The 18928-nt window shown below is 54.0% G+C and overlaps 1 protein-coding gene across 1 annotated transcript; it reads right to left on the minus strand.

The window, feature by feature from the left end:
* Positions 1–1133: 1133 nt before the first annotated feature.
* On the minus strand, positions 1134–9077 carry PRRT4 (proline rich transmembrane protein 4). Its single transcript, XM_029232952.1, has 4 exons — positions 8383–9077; positions 8193–8297; positions 7748–7867; positions 1134–2959 (listed from the first exon to the last, which is right to left on the minus strand). The coding sequence occupies exons 1-4, from the start codon at positions 9032–9034 to the stop codon at positions 1134–1136; spliced, it is 2703 nt and encodes a 900-aa protein (XP_029088785.1). The 5' UTR covers positions 9035–9077.
* Positions 9078–18928: the final 9851 nt, after the last annotated feature.

Raw genomic sequence — 18928 nt, forward strand, 5'->3', positions numbered from 1 at the left:
CTTTCTCCAGGGAGGATCTGCACCTGTGGGAGATGAATGTTCTCCAGGGGAAGGGAGTTGTTAGTCCAAACTTGAAGAGGTCCTGCTGGTAGGTGGAGCACGTAGTTTCCTCTGTGAATTCCTCTGGGTACGTGGCAGGGAGATTGCTGCAAAACCCAGCTCAAAGTGATCAAGCCCTTGAGATGTGTAGCAACATTTCCATGAAGGATTTTGACACTAGGTAGTCCCTAACCACTTGTCCATCAGGACCTGAAGCCAGTTTCTTAGGAATGCAGACATTTCCACCAACGACTGTAGAGTTTCCGCCTCATTTCTCAGGGCAGTGATCCAACTCTGAAAAGCCACTTCCCAGGGAGTCAGAAGGGTCTTCAAGGGGCCACTCCCAGGACGCTCACTCAGCCCAGATGGGCCATGGACCCGTCTATGGGGAAAGGTCATGCGGAGGACAAGACCCCTTGCAGTCAGGAGTGAAGGTCACTGGGGTCTGAGATGGACCCACCCCACCCAAACACTGCTTCTCTTCCAGTTCTGGCAGAATCATTGCTGCTATTGCCTCATCTAAGCTTTTCCAAGAAGGTGAGACCTTTCTCCTCTGAAAATATTTTATTGATAAATTAACTCTGAAAGCGCTCACCTCCCACCCTACTGCTGTAGAGTCTCCTAGATGGGCCATGGACCCTTCTATGGGGAAGGGTCATGCGGAGCACAGGGAGTCTCACTCACGCAGGGGTGGGATTCCTGGGCATGGCAGAGGTGGGTGTGGGGACTGAGGCCAGTCCTGAGGTCGGCTGAGGACAGCCCCTCTCACTCAGCACCAGAGTGGGAAGTGGTGGTCTGGAGTGGAGCACCTTGGAGCTTTATTGCTGGTGAATGCCAAGGAAAAGTGGGACCCCTGCCAGCCTAGAATTGCAGCTGAGGGCATCAGTGCCCAGGGCTCCAGAGAAGGTGGCACTAGTTCCCAATCAACAGAACCTGGCTGCTGACTCACCCATCCAGGAGTCCCTGGATGGGAAAGGAAGCGGGGAGAGGTATCTGAGCCAGGCGGGATTGGGGAAGGGTTACAGTGTGCAGGTCTCGGGCAAAACAGGCGCCAGAAGGGGGCGTATTGTCGGGGCGGCGAGGCGCCCACATCTTCACAGGTCTATGGTGTCGCTGCCCATGCTCAGCTCGTCAATCTGTCGGCAGGCGTCCAGGAATTGCTCCTGCAGCAAGGCCTCTTCGGCCTGCAGCTCAGGAGGAGGCTCTGGGGAGTCGCGGGAGGGTGGGGACAGGGCCTGGTAGGATCCTGAGGCCGGGAGGTTAGGGCTGCTTCCTGAGGGCCGCGGGGGACTGAGGACGCAGACCAGCGGACAGCGAGGGGGCCTGTCCGGGCTGGAGCACAGCAGCATGGACGAGCTGTCCCGCGACAGTTCGCACAGCGAGCCGGATGAGGCGCTGCTGCCCGCGGGCCAGGCCCCGGGAGAGGGGAGCTCGGGGGGCGCGGGGGAACCAGGGGCCTCCCCAGACCTCCCAGTGGGCCCGGGCCCGGTCTGCGCCCCCAGCGAGGCGGTGCGGTAGAGGCCGAGCCCCTGCAGGGCTTCCCCGAAGGCCGGGCCCTGGAAGAGGCCGGGCTTCAGCAGGGCTTCGCTGCAGAGGGCCTCCTCGATGCTGCGCCGCAGGTTGATGGGGGAGGGCGGGCGGAAGTCCACGGTGTAATCGCTGCATGGGGAGGAAGCCGGGGAAGGGGCCGGGTTGGCGGCCGCGCCTTCGAAGCCACGGCAGCCTCCTCCCTGGAGAAGGAGGTCGGGACCCGGCCCTGCCAGGGCGCATAGCTGCAGCAGCTCCGCGTCGCCACGCGCGATAGCGCTCCCCAGGGGCTTCTTGTCGGGGGGCCCGGCGACCCAGCCTCCGGGCAGCAGAGGGGCGGCGTGGCCGGGGGACAAGCGGAAGAGCTTGGCCCAGCAGCGCGGCGGCACGCGGGGGCTGCAGAGCGCCGGGTAGAGGCCCAGCAGCGCCAACGGGAGCGCGACGCCCACCTCGCCCAGGCGCAGGCCGAGCTGGAAGGCCCACCAGGGCCAGGGCCCCTCCAGGCCAGGTTGGCCGCCGTAGCCCAGCGCGTGCAGCACCTCGTAGCCCTGCAGGGCTCCGCTCAGCAGCCCGAAGGTGCCCGCCACTGGGGCCGTGCGCGCCGCGCGCCGCCAGGACTCGAGCGGGCCGAAGGGGCTGCGCGCCTGCGGGTAAGGAGTGGCGCCCTTGAAGCCGGACACTCCCAGGGGCGCTCCGGTCCGCCGCCGCCGACCCCCCAAGCAGGACAGCGCCAGCAGGAGCCCGGAAAGGAGGGCGGCGAGGAAGGCGTGCAGCCCGCGGGAGGCGAGCCGCAGGGCCCGCAGCGGGCGATGGGCGGCGCTCCCGAGGGCGGCGGCGGCAGCCAGCCCCAGCCCCAGGAGCAGCAGCGCGGCCAGGGCGGCTGGACAGCGCGGCGGGCGCGGCCGGGCCAGAAGCAGGCAGGCCAGGCCCAGGCCGGCGGCCAGGCAGGGCAGCGGGAGGTCCTGCAGCAGCAGCCAGGCCAGCGCCGGCAACCGGTCGCGGTGCCCGTAGGCGTCGTAGAAGAGCGGGAAGGCCCGGGTGGTCCCGGCGGAGAGCAGGAGCAGGTCCAGCAGCGCCAGGCAGGGGGCGCCAGGCGGACAGCGCCAGGGCAAGAGGGCCAGAGCCAGCAGCGCCAGCAGGGCCACGAGGCCGAAGAGCGCGCCTACCCCGTACACATGGGCCTCCCAGGCCAAACCCCAGCGAGCTTTGGCCTCTGTCCAGTCGGCCTCCAGGGTCAGGAAGAAGAGGGGCAGTGGGGCCGCAGGAGGCTGCGCTTCGCGTGCAGGCAGTTCTCCGATACTGCAGGACCCTGGCCCACATTCTGGCTGCACCGAAAGGTTCCCACGGCTGGCGGGAGAGGGGTCATCCAGGCCAGAGGTGGAGGTGGTGGAGTCTGTGGGCAAAGAACGTTTGTGTGAGGCATTCCGTGCAGCCCTCCCCTTACCCACCCTACAGCCTGTAGCCTGTATGCCAATCGGAGAGTCCTCATAGCTTCCAGGAAGGACTTGTCTTAAATTTGAGACTCAGTGACCTCGCAGCCCCTCACCCTCCCCTCCCACCTCAAACTCCTCCGGCTGGCAGTTTCAGCCCTCATGCCCTCCCCCCACCCCATCTACCCCCAGCTCCCTGCTTTGTTCATTACCCTGTGATTCCACTGAAAAGGGTTTTTCTTAAGAAGTCACAGAATTTTACAAGTGGAAGGAGCTGTAGAAGCCCCCTCTAGTTCAATCCTCCCGCCAGGAAGGAGGCTGCGTGAGAGCAAGGATCGCTTTGCTCACATCTGAATACCCACGCCTAAAACACTGCCTGGCACAGAGTGGGCACTGAGCAGATATTCGCTGAAGAAGTGAATCCTCTTATTTACCAGATGAAGATACTGAGGCTCTGCCGAGAGGCCAAGTAACTTGTCCAAGGTTACAAATTGGCAGAGCTGCAACTAGAATCCAGATCTGAGCACCAGTTTGAGCCCCTCTCCTTGATTTCAGAGGCGCTTCATAATAATAGTTTGCTTATCTCTTGTTCTGCACCCCTGACTCCCAACTCCCACCTTGGTGCTAGAAGAAGCTTGCCCTGCCTTTTTTCAGCTGCTCCCCCTTCTCCCTGTCTCGTCAGGAAAAGCCACCCCGCACTGCCCCCCCCACACACACACACAGCAGGGGGAGTGATATGACTCTCCCATCCCCAGCACCCTGAGAAAACACAGCCTTCCCTATTCACTGGCTTTCCTGCCTGCTACACCTGCAACCTCGGCCTACCCATGGCTATGGTCCCCATCCTAACTCAACTACAAAGCCATTGGTCTGAGGCTCTTACAATGCCCCTCTGGTTCTCACCCCCTTTTACAGAAGGTGACATTGAGATGGACTCCCCTGGGTCTCAAGACTACCCTTGAACTCTGAGGGAGGAACATTTGGGGGGATCATAGCTTAGCGAGTGAGCCCCTCAGGTGCTCTGGGGTTTGCTAACTTAGGCTCCCAGCCCCATCCTGTGCTCTAACATCTTCCCCACATCCCTTGAGGAAAGGGAAGTCAAGTAAGAGAGTGTGAGGACTAAGATCCCTAATTCTACTCTCCTGGAGCTAGAGAGGGGTGAAAAAGAGTTAGACCCAAGGATTTTCCATGGCCAGGCAGCAAGGGAAGATGCTTCACGCTGGACCTCCCTCCCCCATCTAGCAGGCTTAGCAGAACCGCAGCTGCAGGCAAGGATGGAGGGAGAAAGATGGTGGAGAGGGATGGGAGGAGCCATCTGGCGATGGGGAAATGCACGGGAGACAGATGTAGAATGAGGCGGGGAGGATCTCCTGACAAGCAGACTCCTGCCCCAATTGCCTGGCCATACCCAGCCATGCCTCAGCAGGACAAAACAGGAAGACTCGAGGCGCACCCCCATCCCTACCCCAGGCAGTGCCAGCTTGTGCTGGGGACATGGAAAACAGAGCAATTCTAAGAACAAGGAAAACGAGTGAGCGGGCCAGAAAGCAGCCCTGGAGAGAGGGGAGGGGAAGGTAGAATTGGGCAACTGGGAGGGCAGAGAGGGAGCTGCCAAAAAATTACATATATACAGCTGGCTGCCTACTGCCAATGGCAGCATGTTCCCTGGTTCCTGTCCCATCATATGCCGCAAGTCTAAAATGGGGAAGAGCACCTACTGCACACGGCTGTTATGAGGATACATGGCCAGCGTGTGCAAAGCTCTTTGGAGAGACTGGTGCGTCATAAGCATTTGATATACAACTGTTGTTGGTCTGATCATTATGGGCTACTGTCTATCACCCGTCAGTCATCGGTGTGTGTCTGTGTGAGTGTGACCATTTCTGGCCTCAAGCTAAGTCTCAATTTAACTAACAAAAGGCTGTCTTCCCTTAGAAAGTCAACAATTACTCAAATGAGTGAACGTCAACGCATTGTCTCTCTGTGAACCCTGTTTAAAGAACACCATTTAGATGGACTGACCATCCCCAAACACCTACTGAAGACACAGCCGTGAGTTAAATGAGGAATCATTCAGCTGGGAACTGACGGCTTGCTGATTTGGCGGGGGGACAGGGTCAGTCTAACACCAGTGGGATCAAATACACAAACATTCTCCCTCACCCCTCATTTATTGGTCCCCTCAGATACCCTTGCCCAAACCACTTCTGCAAAGTGGACGGGTCTCCTTGGTCTTTCCGGTCTTGGTGGGCTCTGGAGAGAGGCAAGGAGACCCCAGCCAGGAGCCCACAGCCCGCGCCAACCTGTCGCCCCTCATGCCTCCTCCTCGCTCACTGTACGGACAAGTGCAGCTCTCAGAGAGCTGCCCCACCTCACCCTCTTCCAGCTCCACTTCTCACTCGATGGCCACAGAAGACCCCATCTTTCACCTCTGGCCCAAAGCATTATGGCAACTAGAGCAACTTGCAACATTCCTAAGAAGCCAGAAAAAGAATGAAAACCAGGAAATAGAGTACAGGCCCAGCTCAAGCGTCAGAGGAGAGAGCTCTGACCTAGGAGCACTGCTCCCAGGGGGCAGGGCAGGCCAGGTATGGGTGGGGACAGGTGAAGAAGGCCCAGCCTCTGTCTTTGATGGGTCCGCTTGACCTCATCCTCTGTCTCCCCATTTGAGGCTTCCACAGAAGGGGCCCTCGGTTTCCCCCAGAAGGTAGTGACTTCCTAGGATCCCTCTCCTGCGCAGGCCTCCCTTACAAGGTGGTCCCACTCTGGCCCTGTGGCTCCTCTTGACCTCAGGGGCAAGAGAGGAGATGGGATGTCAATGTGAGTAACTGGTGAAGCCAGAGCAGATTGGGGAGGAGTTGCGAAGAGGGCCCGGCTCAATTTATGGAAAAGTCCACTAGCTGCCCAGATCAAAGGGCTGGGGAATCACTCTCTACTCTGGATGCCTGAAGCTGCAGCCCGATCAGTGGCCTGGCCCCATCCCTCCCCCCAGCCCCACCTCCCAGGATCACAGAGGATTGGTACTCCTTGTAAGGGTGACATTCGAAATATCTAACCACTGTTTCAGGTGAATCAGAACAGCTGCCAGCCAGGTGGTCAGGGAGGGGAGTGGCGCTCAGGAGGCTAAGGAGAGTGGGTAGTTATCAACTGGTATGGAAGTCTTCTACTATGTTAACGACCTGCGCAACTGTTCAGCCCTTACTGGCTGAATGCAAGCTCTGTCCGAGGTGAAGCAGACCTAATGCAAGAGAAGAGAAGCCCTAGGCCCAAAGGTTAACTGTACCGAGGTTAGAAAGTTCCTAGAGAAGACACAGAGAGACTCCCTTTATCCCCTAACTGCTTGCCACTACTCCCCACAGAAGGTGCTGGCAGGAACAAGGCCCTTTGGCCTTCTCTCCAGGAGGCCTGCAGCCCTCCGGGGTTTATCCAAGAGGAACAGCCAGGAAGAGGCTGGGTTCCTGCTGCCATAGAGAGGAGGGGGAAGGAGGGCGGGGCCCCCAGCCGCTGGGCTGCCTCTGATATTGTCCAGACTCATTAAACCTGCCTGGCCAGCGCTGTCACCAAGGCTGGCAGACCGCCACCCAGCATCCTTCCCCTGAGGCCACAGAGCCTGCCCCCAACTCCACAGCAGATCCTGCCACTGCTGCACACTGGGCTCGATGGGGAGGAGACGGCAGGCTCCCCACCCACACGCCCAGGAGTGCTGAGTCCGCTCAGGAGGAAGCGACAGGCAGGTGCTGCGTTAAGTTTGGAGCTGGAAGAAGCTCGGGCGGGGACCAGCGATTTCCACTGCTGCACCAGTTCCTAGTGTGGAGTGGCTGAGAGGATTCCCAGCCACAGTTAACCCTTTGCATGTCCCCCTTGGCCTCACCTACCAGAACCTCTCCCCAAGCAGCATGCCCTCTGCCTTTTGTGGTATGTGTTGTCCCACCACATTTAGGGGCCACAGTTGCCATGTCTGAGAGGTAGATCTGGAATGTACTTGGGACATACCGGGGAAAGAAGCAAGGTTAACAGACACTGTTTAATGAGCTAATACTTTGTGCCCATTACATTATGTGGAAGCTTTACAATAACAAAATAGGCACTATTATTAAACCCCAGATATAGGAGAAAATTTAGGCTCAGAGAAGTTAAATAGCCTGTCCAAGGTCATCAGCCAGTTAGGAAGGGGATTGGGATTCAAGTCTCAAAGCCAAGTCTCAGGATTCCAGAGCCCCTGGTCTTTCCTCTGCACCACCAGCTTGTCTATGTGCGTGTTCTGAAAGGCTCCCTTGAACAAGGATGGCATCTGTCTGCGCAAGGTCTTCTCTTTAACGTCTTCCCAATGAGGGGCCCAACTCTGCCTATATCTGACAGCATGTCATGTCAGATCAGACGGCAAAGGAGACAGCCCCAAGGTCGGAGTGGGAGGGTAGGGAGGCAGGCCAGGCAGACTGGAGTAGAGGGTGAGGTTAGTGCTGAGGCTGTGGAAATCATGAAGGAGTTCCTTTGTCTGTTTGCCCCTGATACATTTGTCTACATCCTGCTCTGCCTATGATTGTAAAACTCCCAGAGAACCATTACTTAACTCTGTGTGGGACCATCCTCAGCAACACTTGTTCTCAGACCATTAATATATATCTCCATAGTGGTGATGAATAGAATGGTGATGACAGTGAAATACAAGGATCCCAGAATGCCGATGAGTGGCTAGCATGTAGTAAGTGCTCAACAAATAATTTTCAAGTTTAAATGAATTGGATACTTACCTAGTGATGCTGTTGCAATCAAGGCAGAGCTTAGGGAAGCAGCTGGGTCCAGTGGCCTTGGACTTGGGAGCTTTGTCTCCTGGGGGGATGGGGGCGGGGACAGAGTGGTGCCAAAGAACCCTGCAAAGGGAGCACATAGGGCTAGACTGCCATCCTACCAGCCAGCGTTGGCCTCTGGGGCTTTGGAGAAAATCCTGTCCTTTCTCAGAGTTTGACCTATGGGAGCCACTGTCCCAGGAATTGTAGCCACATGTATACCAGAAGCTAAGCTACAAGGACCAAACCAGACTTAGTATGGCAAAGAGGGCATTTCCCCATAGAGCAGTGGCTGGTATCCCAGGTCCTGGGAGAAGGAATGCGAGCTGCCCTTGAGTCAAGGGAAAAAGGAGGTGCTGGCATTTAGAGGTGTTCCATAAATGCTTGTTGCAGTGAAATAAACACTCACCTGGAGAACCCGAAATTCCAGAGGCAGAGCTTGGGGATGCAACTGGGTCCGGGGGGCTCAGGCCTGATAAGTTCCGGAGTGGGGACACAGTAGTGCCAAAGAACCCTGCAAAAGGAGTCCAGGCTGAAGCTTCCTCCTACCTGCCAGACTGCCCAGCAGGGGCTCTCCTTGGGTTGGGGTGGGTACTCACCAAAGGGTCCCAGGCGCCCAGCAATCTCTGCCAGGCTGGCCCGCAGGCTGGGCAGCAGGGGCAGTGTTCGATGTCCAAGCGTTGGGGCTACGCCTGCTCTCAGCGCCATGTCAAACTTCAGCTCCAGCTCGCTCTGTTGGAGCCTGGGAGCACTGGATGGAGGTGCTGTAGCCGTCAGAGCAGTATCCCAGGTCATGGTGCCCATCCTGGGCTGGTAGGGAGCAGTGGGCCAGTCAGTGGGCCCAGCGAGGAGGGACGTGGACTCCAGAGGCCAGGAGGAGGCCCAGGGAGTAGAGCTGCCTTCAGCTGAGCCCCGCTCCGGGGGGGAGTTCCCGAGAGAGCCCACCAGTAGTTCCCAAAGGGGGCCAGTCCTCAGCCCACCGGCCACCTCTTCCTCCGGCTCCCGGCTCGGCCCAGGAGAAAGTGCCTGGGTCTCCGTGACAGAGCTCCCCCAAGCAGCAGCAGGTCTCCGAAGGTGGAATTTGAAGTTAAGCCCCAGGTTGAGAGACAGCACGGAGGCCTCACTCTGAGGTGGCGGGGCCAAAGTGGTGACATGGGCACCTGGGACAGAGGAGGCAGGCTGAGAGCCCACAGGGACAGCAAGCAGGACCCAGCAGAACAGCCCCAGCCCCAGACAGCCATACCCCGCCATGGCCCCTCCTGGCCTCAGGCGGCCTGGGTAGGCAGGGGACTCAGGTCTTCAGCACCTCTGAGCACGAAGGTCCTGGAGAGAGGAGAGGTGCTATGAGCTCTGGCTGCCTAGGATCTGATGCCCCAGAGAGACTTCTGATCCCAGAGAAGCAGGTGGTGGGGATAGGACACAAAGGCTTCCGCCCAAGGAGAGTTGTCAGCTTCTTCCTGAACATTCAGGCCCCAGAACAAATCTCTTCCCTGCAGTTTCCCTTCTCTCCCAGCCAAGGTTCCTTCTCCCTAAGCCCCTGCCTCCCCCACCTGCTCAGTCTGGGGACGGGTCTGACTGCATCCAGCTGCCCTCATCCTTGACTGACAGCAGAGCGAGTGAGTGGACATGGCTCCCAGACTCAGATCCCTTCCCTCCCCCTCTTCTCTCTTTCCTCCCTCAAATATCTGTTGAGGCCTACTATGTGCTGAGCACTCTTCTGGTAATACAGCTGTGAACAAGCTAGCCCTCACAGATGAGCCTCAACACATTCCCACCCCAGCTCCGGCCCCCTCTAAGATGTTTGTCCTCTCACTCAGACCCTGAGAGCACTGGTCCCCGGAGGGATGAAGCACAGGGTGAGTGATCTGGCAGAGATGGAGAAGGCAGCTCTGGCCAGGGAAGCAGGGTGCCCTGGTCTGGCAGAAGCTTTGTCCCTTCAGCCTTTTCCCTCTTTCCTGCGGCTTGGCCGGCTCCCCATCCCTTAACCCTAGAAGTATTGGGGGGAGGGTCAGCTTGGCCATCTCTGGCTTCCGGGGGGAAGATGGCCAGGTAGGCAAACTGGACAAGGGGCTGCTACAGTAGACATCTAACTCCGCGGCCCCCAGGCGCCTACATCTGGTAGGGGAAGGGGAGGGTGAGCCAGGGACGGAGGTGCACCCAGCACCCTTACATCACACACACGGCCACACCTAGCACCCATGACACACTCATCTACTCACCCTTCACACACCCCTGCACGTAAGTGCGCACACACGCGCACACACACACACACACACACACTTGGTCCTGCCGAGCCCCCTCCCTCCTACACGGGTTCAGACCCAAGCTCTGTGAGCTCGCAGCCTGCTCTGTGTCACAGGCACACACACACACCCCTACCTCACAGACGCACACAGTATATACCGACGCAGAGGCATACACACACATTCGCACGCTCCTTACAGACACACAGCACACACCGTCATCCCCCGACATGCACATTCCTACACACCCACCCACCCGCCCCTACAGGCAGGCGCGCGCGCGCACGCGCACACACCTCCTCCTCCCGCTGCCCTGACGGCAGACGTGCTCCTCTTGCTGTCTCCCGCAGGCGGGTCTCCTCCGACAAGTCCCCCGAGAAGGGGCGGTCGCGGCGGCCCAGGCGCCCCGCTGGGCGATGCTCCACCGACTCTGGTCGGTTCTTTCTGCGCCCGACGCCCCCTTGGCTCGTCCCGGCCACCGCGGCTTCGCCGACGCGCTGCCCCGGGTCTGGCGCGGCCCGTCCCCGGCCCGCAGCGCTGGCCCCAGGCAGGCGGCCCGGCCCGGCTCAGGCTCCGCGCTCCCTCCCACTGCGCCGCCTCCAGGCGGCGAGCCTCGCTCCCCGGCAGAGCCGCGCGCCGGGCTCCGCGGCAGCCGCGCTCTGACCGCCCGCCTTCCCCGCCTCCTGCGCTCCCGCCCCTCGCGCCCGCCCTCTCCCCTCCTCCTCCCCCGGACAGCGGCCCGCGGTCCGTCCCCAACCTGGCCGGCAGGCAGGCGGGCGCGCACCGCAGCGCTGAGCCGCCGCCGCCTCTGTGCCCGCGTCCCCACGCGCGCTCATTCACCCGGCGCTGCCGCCCAGCCGCGGCAGGCGCGGGCACAGCGTTCTCAGCCTGGCGCCGCAGCCGCACGCTCCCAGGGCGGCCCATCACACACATCCTCTCGTACGCCCTCCCCAGGAAACACCGCGGGCCAAAGCACCACGCGCACGCTCGTGTGCACACACACGCGCGCGCGCGCGCGCACACACACGGCAGCCTGCCCAGGATGGCACCCCCGGCAAGAAGAACCACTATGTTTATTAAGCCGTGAGTGGAAGGTGTAATAAGCACGTCTGCACCCTTTATTTCATTAGTCCTCAGCACAACCCTGTGGGTGTCCCCATTTCACAGACAGGTAAATTAAGGCCCGGGGTGGGTGGGGAAACTCACGAACTTGCCCAAGATTACAAAGCTGGTCAACCTGAACCCAGTCCCTCTGCAGTTTTCTCCATCACCTGGTGGCTTTCAACATTTGGAAGTGCCTCCAACACTTCACAGGTGAACCACCAAGTGTCAATCCGTGTGTAACATTTCTTTTTGCTAAAACTGATCTCTCAAAAATACTGAAGAGTTTCAGAAATGTCTCTCACCTTGTGAGAGGTGGCTTACAACTTGTTTCCAATAAGGGACAAGAGGAGAACAGTGAAGTCAAAGAGTGTGCAGTCCAGGAATATAAGAGTGTGCAGGCCAGTGTTGAAGATAACTAAAGAGCAGGGCTGTCACTGTGGATATTTCATGGACCCTATCGTGCTGTCACAGTGACTGATTTAAGTAGTACCGGCTCGTTTACGCTGACTTGAATCTCTAAATCCCTCCCAAGGGCTTCCCTGGTGGCACAGTGGATAAGAATCCGCCTGCCAATGCAGGGGACACGGGTTTGAGCTCGGGAAGATCTCACATGCTGCGGAGCAACTAAGCCCATGCACCACAACTACTGAGCCTGCGCTCTGGAGCCTGCGAGCCACAACTACTGAGCCCGCGTGCCACAACTACTGAAGCCCACGCGCCTAGAGCCCGTGCTCCGCGACAAGGGAAGCCACCACAATGAGAAGCCTGCGCACCGCAAGGAAGAGTAGTCCCTGCTCATGGCAACTAGAGAAAGCCCGTGCACAGCAACAAAGACCCAATGCAGCCAAAAATAAAAAACGAAATTTCTAATAAATAAATCCCTCCCAAAATGTTAGTATTTGAAAGTATCAGGCGAACATAAAACACAGGAGGTTCCTTGCACCATACAAAGCTGTCCCCAAAATCCCAGACATTCTACTGTGTGCTGAGCACCATGCTGGATGCTTAGGTGTCTCCTCACTTAATCCTCATCATAGGCCACACAGAGAGAAAAATGAGTGTCACCAGGTAACAGCCTTGGATGTTACCCTGATTCCCCTACCTTGCTGTTCTGCAAGGTTGGGGAGAGGGTGCTTAAAGAGTTACCCAGGGGCTTCCCTGGTGGCACAGTGGTTAAGAATCCGCCTGCCAATGCAGGGGACACGAGTTCGAGCCCTGGTCGGGGAAGATTCCACATGCCGCGGAGCAACTCAGCCCGAGCACCACAACTACTGAGCCTACGCTCCAGAGCCCGCGTTAAAAAAAAAAAAAAAGAGTTACCTAGGGCAGATCTGTCTCAAGAATGGCTAGCATAGCACTTGGCCCAGGCACATGCTCAATGAATATTAGCAAAGTGAAGAATGAATGAATGAATGATTCTAGGGCCCAAATGGGCGATGGGTTGCATTTCAGAAAGGCATCCAGAACTCACTTTCTTATCACAGAATTCCCCCAATTGATGTAAGATAAACTCAGGCCACTAACTGAGCCCCTCTCCAGGAAACATCAACGATGAAGTCTGGGATTTATTCTGGGTCTCTAAACAAAATATTGCCAAGGGCTTTCCCTGGATGCACCCTCAGGGATGACTATAGGGCCCCTCCTCTAGTAGGAAATCGCCCTAGTCATTTAGGGGCTGCCTGGAGGCTGCATACTGGGATCCAGCCTCTGGGTTTCTCTCATATACTTAATAAAAGTTATCCCACTAAATAAAAGTTATCCCACTAGAGACGTTTTCCTTGAATCCTCCTCATAGAAAGGCTCATTTCCTGCTAATCACGTTCAGTTAAAGACTTCTAAATGAAAAGACAGAAATAAACATGCCCCAGTACATTAAAATAACAATCCTCCCAGTAATTATATATGTATGTGTATATATATATATATATTTATTTGCTTGTTTGTTTGTTTTGCGGTATGCAGGTCTCTCACTGTTGTGGCCTCTCCCGTTGCGGAGCACAGGCTCCAGACACGCAGGCTCAGCGGCCATGGCTCACGGGCCCAGCCGCTCCGCGGCATGTGGGAATCTTCCCGGACTGGGGCATGAACCTGTGTCCCCTGCATCGGCAGGCGGACTCTCAACCACTGCGCCACCAGGGAAGCCCTAATTATATTTTTTAAAAGGGAAGTTAGGGTTCTGGGTTAAGATGGTAATTGAATGTGTACATCTAATTTCACTCCCTCCTAAAACCCCACTAAAACTTCCATAAAGAGATTTTTAAATCAAGAGATAAACCTACAAGGATAGACAGAACAGGGAAAAAGACAACAGTCACAAAATTTTTGAAGCAGGATGCCAGACCAGCCATCTGGTTATTTACTGACTTCCCAGCCCCAAGGATAAAGACATCTCAGCTGGCAGTGGCGAAAATTGAGAGCCAACTTGATCTACATGGCAAGGTTCTCAGAGGCACAGAAATTGGGAGTCCAAGGTACCTCTGGATTCCCAGAGGTGAGAGGTGGAACAGGTTGCTAAGATAAGGACCAGGATGAGAAGTTAGATCCCTCCATCTCCCCCCCATCTCCAAGCCCCTGGGCAACAGTCCCTCCCCTATGCCAGCCAGAGTCTGGGAGATTTTCCTCTGAAGAATGTAAGATACAAGGTGTCTGGGTTGGAGCACAGTTGTGCATGGAGATACCATACTGAAAAATACTGAAAACAAAGGGATTAAGTGACCGCGCCATATGGAATGTGGAATGCTGAATGCTGAGCTTTCTGACACCATCAGGGTCCCCGAGTGCTGGGAGCAGGACCTAGGCAGGAAACTGGAAGACACTACTCTGGGGTATTTCACCAGTGCACGAGGAAAGACCTAAAGATACTGACATAAGAAACAGCCCAGCCAGCCCACCCTACGGTGGCAAACCCAACCTCTGAGCTCAGAGTTTCTGACTAGCCTCCCTCCCACCTACACGACCTTAATCATGGCCAAGTGTTACCAGACATCCAGGAAATTTTCTAATGCAGAAGACAGCCACAAAACAATCAGAAAAAAAGTAACTTGGAGGAAACAGGTTACACAGGGAGAAGAAAGTGTCAAAAAGACCACAGTTAATATCCTTAGAGAGCTAAAAGATACTGCATCCATGAAACAGGAACAAGATGCTCTACAAAGGAACATCCAAAGATGTTTGTAGCAAAAGCAACAATTATGTCTAAAATCATGACAGCAGAAACAAAAACATTCAACACAGAGATAGGCAGATAAAGTTGATACAATCTCCCTGGAGAGTAAAGCAAATATACAAAGAGATAGAAAATATAGGGGGGGAGGGGCTTCCCTGGTGGCGCAGTGGTTAAGAATCCACCTGCCAATGCAGGCGACACGGGTTCAAAGCCCTGGTCCGTGAAGATCCCACACGCCCGCGAAGATCCCACATGCCACAGAGCAACTAAGCCCGAGCACCACAACTACTGAGCCTGGGCTCTAGAGCCTGCGAGCCACAACTACTGAGACTGTGTGCTGCAACTACTGAAGCCCGCGAGCCCGTGCTCCACGACAAGAGAAGCCACCGCAGTGAGAAGCCCGCGCATTGCAACGAAGAGTAGCCCCTGTTCGCTGCAACGAGAAAGCCCGTGCGCAGCAACGAAGACCCAACGCAGCCTTAAATAAATAAATAAATAAAAGTATTTAAAAAAAGAGTAAAGGAGAAGCCAAAATATCATTATATTGTGAAACATTTGGAAAGCCATTAGAAAAAAAAATGTGATTAGGTTAAAGCTAAATATCCCCATCAATAGTTTTTCTATACAAGAATGGGGAGAAATAGCCCATTCGATACAGGCAAAATGCATTAAAGAAAGAAATAAACTTATTAAAAAATGAAAGGAACCTATTTGAAGCAAACTACAGAACTTTACTGAGAGATATAAGAGACTTTGATAAATCCTTCCACAATGTATACATGTGTCAAATCATCACATTGCACACATTACATATCTTACAGTTTTGTCAATTTGTACCTTAATAAAGCTGAGAAAATAAAAGAGGCCTTGATCAATGGAGAAACCAACCTTGTTTCTGGATAGAACCTCTCAATATTTTATAAGATCATTAATTCTTTCCAACTTGATTCGTATGTTGAGCCCTATTCCAATTAAAATATCAATGAGATTTTTTTAAATTTGAAATAATTATTCCATAGCCCGTCTGTAAGAATAACAGGCACAAGAAGAGAAAGAGTGGCAGACGGGATGTATGGCAAAAACTTGCTCCTTGGGTAGTGTGTATTGATTTACATAAATATTAAAATATAGTACAAAGCTACAATGATTTCTTTTTTATTTTTATAAATTTATTTATTTATTTTTGGCTGCGTTGGGTCCTCGTCGCTGCACGTGGGCTACTCTTTGTTGCAGTTGCACGGGCTCTAGGCGTGCGGGCTTCAGTAGTTGTGGCACACAGGCTTAGTTGCTCCGCGGCATGTGAGATCTTCCTGGACCAGGGATCGAACCCGTGCCCCCTGTATTGGCAGGTGGATTCCTAACCACTGTGCCACAAGGGAGGTCCCTATTGTTATGCAATTTTTAAAGGTTACTTTCCATTTACAGTTACTACAAAACATTGGCTGTATTCCCCGTGTTGTACAATACATCCTTGAGCCTATGTTACACCCAACAGTTTGTATCTCCCACTTCCCGCCACTGGTAACCACTATGTTGTTCTCTATATCTGAGAGTCTGCTTCTTTTATGTTATATTCCCTAGTTTGTTGTACTTTTTAGATTCCACATATAAGTGATACACAATGATTTTTTTAAACTGTGATTCTGGCACAAGAATCAATGGGGAGGGGAAAGCAGTGGGAAGAAGCACTAGCTAAGCAACTGGCCCATTTCTTTACTCCTCACGGCAGAACTCCAGTTGTCTGCACCATCGTCTCCACTTCTTTACCTCCTACTCCAGCCCGGCTTTCCATCCCCTTGCTCTACTAAAACAGCTCCTGTCAAGCCGTGTGTCAAGTCACGATGACTTTAGGTTGCCAACTGCAGTAGATGTGAATCTTCTTCCTTGACTTTCCTGAAGCAGTAGATAACTTACCCCTCCTCTGTCGCTCACTCCTCTTGGCTCTGGAGACACTGCATCTGCCTTGCTCCCCTCCTTTGCCACTTGGCCTTCTCCACGTATAGTCTTGCCTAGGCAATTTCACCTGGTAATACGGTTTTAAATACCAACTCTGACCTCTAAGCTTCAGTCTCGTATTATCTAACCACCTACCTGACTTCTCTGCTTAGCTAAGAGATGCTTCAAACTTGTCATGTCCAAAAAAGAACCCTTTCCCCCAATCATTTCCCACGAAAAACCAGTCAACCTCTCCACCAAAAGAACTTTTCCTCCAGTCTCCCTCATTCTTTCCTATTTTATGTAATACTACTACTTTTCCCTACTCAGTTGACTAACCAAATATCTAGCTGTGGTTTCTGATTCCTCTCTTGCCCTCACCCTTGCATCGAATTCATCAGCAAATCTAGGCAGCTTTATCTCCAAAAGACTTCTCACATCCATGCTCTTCACTGCTGTCTGCCGCCACCACTGTCTCACCTAGATTACTGCTTTCTGTTCCCAACCCCTGGCGGCAACTGATCCTTTCACTGTCTCCACAGTTTTGCCTTTTCCAGAGTGTCAATTGGTTGACAGCGTATAGTCTGTAGCCTTTTCAAATTGGCTTCTTTCATTTAGTAACATGTATCTAAGCTTCTTCCATGTCTTTTCACAGTTTGATCGCTCATTTCTTTTCAGTGCTGAATAATATTCCATTGTCTGGATGAACCACAGTTTATTTATCCATTCACCTACTAAAGAACATCTTGGTTGCTTCCCAAGTTTTGGCAACTATGATAGAGCTGCTATAAACATTCACATGCAGGGACTTCCCTGGCAGTCCAGCGGTTAGGACTCTGCACTTTTGATGCAGAAGGCGCGGGTTCCATCCCTGGTCGGGGAACTAGGATCCTGCATGCTGCCTGGCGTGGCCAAAACAAACCAACCAACCAATGGACAAAAAGAAAATTCATGTGCAGGTATTGTATGGACATACGTTTTCACCTCTTTGGGGTAAAAACCAAGGAACACAATTGCTAGGTCATATGGTAAGAGTATGTTTAGTTTTATAAGAAACCACCAAACTATCTTTCCGTTTTGCATTCCCACCAGCAATGAATGAGGGTTCCTATTGCTCCACATCATCACCAGCACTTGGTGGTGTCAGTGTTTCAGATTTTAGCCATTCTAATAAATGCATAATAGTATCTCATTGTTGTTTTAATTTGGAATTCCCTGATAACATATGATTTTGAGCATCTTTTCCTATGCTTATTTACCATCTTCTTTGGTGAGATGTCTTTCAGATCTTTTGCCCATTTTAAAATTGAGTTGTTCATTTTCTTCTTGTTGAGTTTTAAAGGTTCTTTGTATATTTTGGATTACAGTCCTTTATCAGATATGTCTTTTGCAAGTATTTTCTCTCTGTCTGTGGTTTGTCCAAATACTACTGTTTAATCAGAAAAAAAAGAGCTCTTCAGATTCAACACAACACACATCACCCAGGCGAGTGCCTCGACACCTTAAACACCTCCATCACCCAAGAATCCTATGATCTCCCTGAGTCCCGCACTAGGATCCCCCTCACCTGCTCCCAGTGGCCTGGCTAGCATCTTCCCTCAGCCACTGCCCTGTCTAGCTTTCCTGAGCTCAGCTGTTCTCTCTCACTTCCTCTCAACCATGCTCTGAGGCTTCTTGCCCCTTCTCCCAGGTCTGAGAATGAGGTCACATTCCAGTGATACTCCTAGCAGCCAAGAACCAGCCACCTGAGAGTGGAGTTTGGTTTGGTCCTGAGAGGCAGAGGGAGGGAAATGGCAGCGTGGAAGGGCCATGGCAAGAATCAGTGAGAAGAGTCAGGCGTCAGGTCTGGGATGAGGGCTCCTCAGTCCAGCTGTGTGGGGCTGCCCTCTCCCAGGAGGTCAGAACACCTCCCCAGCACCCAGAAGGCCAGTGCCTACCGGTGACTGCCTGCTCTCTCCAAGAGAGATGAAGAAAAATGGGGGTGAATGAGAAGCAGAGTGGTGAGAGGAAGGAGTCTCGAGGAACGGAGGTGGGGACACTCCTGCTGATGGCTCCTGGGGTGGGGGAGCTGGGGTAGGCTGGCAGAGGGTCCCTCCAGGGAGTCCCTGTGTTTCATCTCTTTGTGTCTTTAGCTCAAAGACACAAAGCTTTAGCTCAAAGATTAGGAGTGAATAGGGCAAGGGTCAGGGAGGTCTGCTGCACACATTGCTGTGTAATTTTTTTAAAAAAGAAGAACGGTGCTTTAATCTTTTGACAAGGGCAGCTGTTGCCAAATGTCTGCTTTGTGGGCCTCTATCTCCTTGTTTTCTGCAGTCCTTAGACTTAACTCTACCTTACCATTTTCCAGTGTATCAGATTCCTCATTTGCAAAATGGGATAATAACAATCCTTCCTCGAAAGAGTCACTGGGACCACTAGATGAGCCCATATATACAAAATGCTTTGAATATGTAGAAATGGCACATTGAAATACTTATGGAAGTGTTTGCTACCATATTACTATGGTATTACGGTTCCAGGAGTGACAAATAAAGCCTCTGGGGTGAGTGGAGGAGGTGAAGCTTGGGGGCAGTGTACAGAAGAGGCTCGTAGGGGATGCGGTACCAGGAGGGGGTGGGGACAAGTAAGAGACGAAGTGGCTAGGAGAGGAAGATTCCTACCCGGGGATGGGCTACGAGGTGCACTCTAGCCAGCAGG

Source organism: Monodon monoceros, unplaced genomic scaffold (genome assembly GCF_005190385.1).
Source record: "Monodon monoceros isolate NGI ecotype Baffin Bay Population unplaced genomic scaffold, NGI_Narwhal_1 Super_Scaffold_2, whole genome shotgun sequence".
Classification (NCBI taxonomy): domain Eukaryota; kingdom Metazoa; phylum Chordata; class Mammalia; order Artiodactyla; family Monodontidae; genus Monodon; species Monodon monoceros.